General features: G+C 38.9%; 1 protein-coding gene across 2 annotated transcripts; it reads right to left on the bottom strand.

Annotated features, from left to right (window-relative positions):
- Positions 1–1,647, bottom strand: LOC135703456 (solute carrier family 66 member 3-like). Of its 2 annotated transcripts, XM_065224709.1 has the most exons (4): positions 1,497–1,647; positions 780–1,304; positions 593–713; positions 1–532 (listed from the first exon to the last, which is right to left on the bottom strand). In XM_065224709.1, the coding sequence occupies exons 2-4, from the start codon at positions 1,167–1,169 to the stop codon at positions 405–407; spliced, it is 639 nt and encodes a 212-aa protein (XP_065080781.1). In that variant the 5' UTR covers positions 1,170–1,304; positions 1,497–1,647; the 3' UTR covers positions 1–404. The 2 variants fall into 2 exon arrangements, with proteins under 2 accessions (XP_065080781.1, XP_065080780.1); XM_065224708.1 differs by lacking the exon at positions 1,497–1,647 and having other exon boundaries at positions 780–1,383.
- Between the last annotated feature and the right edge of the window lie 1,672 nt (positions 1,648–3,319).

Genomic DNA, 3,319 nt, shown 5'->3' with positions numbered 1-3,319 from the left:
TAAATTGAACAATCACTATTTTATTTGTCTTTTATCGTTTGCTTAAACTGTGAGTATCGTTTTATTAGATCGAAACTGCTTGTGCAAGAAATGTTTCTAATATGTGCAACTATGTTCCACACTTATCAGGACTAGATCGAACTCAATGCCATTAAAACTTGTCTTCCTTCTAATAATAGTAAACAAAAGTATGTGCAGATTGCGTCCTAGCTTGGCGGGTCGCGTGTTATCAGTGTTATAAATGTTGTTAATATTGGCTATACGCTCGACGGTGGCGCGGTGTCGTAATTATCGCCGATGACGTAGAATCTTCGCTTGTGCTGCATTGTCTCGTCGTAGGTTGTTGATAGAATAACGGAAGCAAAGTGTGACGTAGCAGCAAGCAGCTATTGTCGTTAATGCTATTATTCCTGCTTTGGTTTCTTGTAGTACCATGCAGCCAGGAGGACGGAAGTACTCAGAATGGTCGAGATTCCAAAGTTGGCCAGCAACATCTTGTCTGCCGAATCCAGCAGAATGGTATAAATGCGAGCTGGAATAGATTTAGTTTTTGTGTTGTTGGAATATGAACTGATCTGGCGAGGTTACTTACTTGAATTGGTAAATGCCGATAGGGCCCAGGTTATGAGGCTAACCGACTGCGAATCCTTGGATTTTAGAATTGCGACTAGTTGCATGACTTTACTAGTGGCACCCACCGGGGTCGTCAAAGGCTGAAACACGAAAAAAAGGAAGCAAATTCAGTAAGATTCTTATTATCTTTTCAGACTGATACCTACCACAAGCATCATAATCAAACTACTGGGAAGAACTCCGATGGCAAAGGCAGAAAATACCGCCACGTAAACACCACTCCAAATGTAAGCAGGTTTGTTCAGCATATTTTTATATTTGAGAACCACATACACTAGTACGTATTCCTGAACCAAAAGGATAGGATACTCCATGTAAGACAAGAAAGCATACCCATTCGTAAAGTTGTACAACATCGTCACAGTGTAGCTGCACAGTTCCATCAATAGTCCATTCAACGATAATCCTGTTGCGGACCGCAACTGGTGTACCGTTTGAATCTGCGGTACTTTCGACACCAAGCAGGACGCTATTGTAATCAAGGACAATAAGTCCGCTATAACGTACAGGATGCCTCGATCGTCTAGAAGATCCATTTCTTGGCGGTCTTTGGTTATGTAATGGGACCGAAACGACTCAAAACTATGTTCAGGAGAATCGGTCAAGTTATCTTTGCAGTTTAAAATCGACTAGCAACTCAGCATCATAGGCTCTTCCTCGATTACGTTCAGCTGGTGAATAAAAATAGAACAAAAACAGTGGATGTGTTATGGGGACAGGTATGCATCGCTTTTAATTTTGCCTATGAAAAACGTACAGAAGATGCACTGCAAAAAGAATATAGAGTCATGTACTAAAATAAATAAGAGCAGATACGAAAAACAAAAATATAAACATTATTTTACGACTAAAACAATACATACCCACGCGCGCCGATGATTCAAAATAATACCATCAATCAGACAGGAAAATGTAGTCGCGTGGCTAGAAAAAGTATTACTGACTAGTGAATTTTCATGCCACCGCCGGTAGAATTTTTCACTCTACTCAAGGGCACACTCTGCCAACGCAGCTGGCAGATAAAAAAATTGGCTGTGTGGCGGTAATTGACACCGTTAGTTGCTGGCTTATGACTCGTTCGTTGATAAAAAAAAAACGCACACCGTGGAAGGAAAAAAAAATGATGCAGTTGACGCAATGTTCTGTGCACCAACACATAGGCGGTCATTCATATTTGCTTATGTTTTTGTTGAACTGATCAGCTGGTTATTTTCGTGGTATGTTTTCGAAAGTAAGGATTGGTTGCTGACATGTGTCAATGTTACAATGACATTGATATTCGGATAGTCTTGAACGAAAAGGGATGAACGAGCCACATTTATCACAATACTCACGGTGTCTCTGGTAGGATAAAATTATTATGAAAAAACCAGTATCGCTGAAACATCCACCAAACAAAATCTTAGGTACCCCTCTTTTGTTTGAGGCTAGTTTCAAAATGTTCTATCGGGGATCATTTTTCCATACATTGTTCGAGAGAGTTATTTTTTGGACAATACTCAAACCGAAAAATACGAAAAAAAATAAAAACTGTTCTAGACCCCCGATAGAATCACATGAAAGGGGTGACCCACAGACTGTGGGCCACAGTCGTCCATAACTGTGAAAAGACGGTCAAAAGTTATTATCTCGTGAATCTTGCATTTTAGACTAGTGGTATCTTCAGGAAAGTTTCTGGATATGAAAAGCCGCTTCTTTTGACATTGACAGATAAATAACTAATCCCCCACTTCTAATACAGTTATAAAGTGAAACCTTTTACTAAGTGGGTTTCTACGTAAAACGTATCATGTCTTCAGCAAAGTTTGTTGTTTTGATATTTTATAAAACTTTGCCAAAGACACCGATACTGAATGAGAATCAAAAAAAAAGTTGGATCTCTCTTCTCGGGGGATTAACCATCGATCAATGTCAATGTCAACAGAAGGGGCTTTTCATATTCAGACGTTTTCCCGAAGACACCACTTATCTAAACTGTAAGATTCATGAGATAATGACTTTTGACCGTCTTTTCATAGTTCTGGACCACTGTGTAACCCTAAGGTTTGGTGGGTGTTTGAGCGATACTGATTTTATTTTTTAATAAGTTTTTCTTCCATGGCCTAAGCATTCTAAGACCGGATTTTGTAAACAAAAATACCGTTCAAATAGTATTCACCTAGGGGCAAGTCAGCTTTTAATCATGAGTAATATTGTAGTTAATGGGGTTGTTTAGGGGTATTGATGTGTTTGCATATTCGTCATCTACATTAAAAATGGAACCTACATCCAAAATTTCATAAATTTTGGTGCACGGGAATTACATTTGCAAGCATCACCATTTTAGCGCCCCTCGCCATAGAGCGAACTGTCATTCAATGGATATTAAAGCCATCAAATGCAATTTATTGACAATTTAAAACTTGGTTTACAAATCAAGATGAATGTCTATGAGATCGATAAAAATATATTTGTGCTCAGAAAACGAATCTCTTTCAGGTGATGTATAAAAACCGGCATGTTTTTCAAAATTCAACAACCCAATTTGGAGTAACTCTGAGTAGCTCAAGTTGCTCATTATTGAATGCACGGTAACACAGCAACCTGTTTTGTGCGTGTTTATTTCCCAAATGTCAAGGTTAAATATTTGAGGAAGCAAGCATTCCAGAAGTCTACAACCCACCATCATCCATCGACGGATACTACT

The sequence above is a fragment of the Ochlerotatus camptorhynchus genome, unplaced genomic scaffold (assembly GCF_037179485.1).
Source record: "Ochlerotatus camptorhynchus isolate MF236.1 unplaced genomic scaffold, CSIRO-AGI_Acam_v1.1 ptg000213l, whole genome shotgun sequence".
NCBI lineage: Eukaryota > Metazoa > Arthropoda > Insecta > Diptera > Culicidae > Ochlerotatus > Ochlerotatus camptorhynchus.
This window is presented reverse-complemented; position numbering and strand designations above follow the sequence as displayed.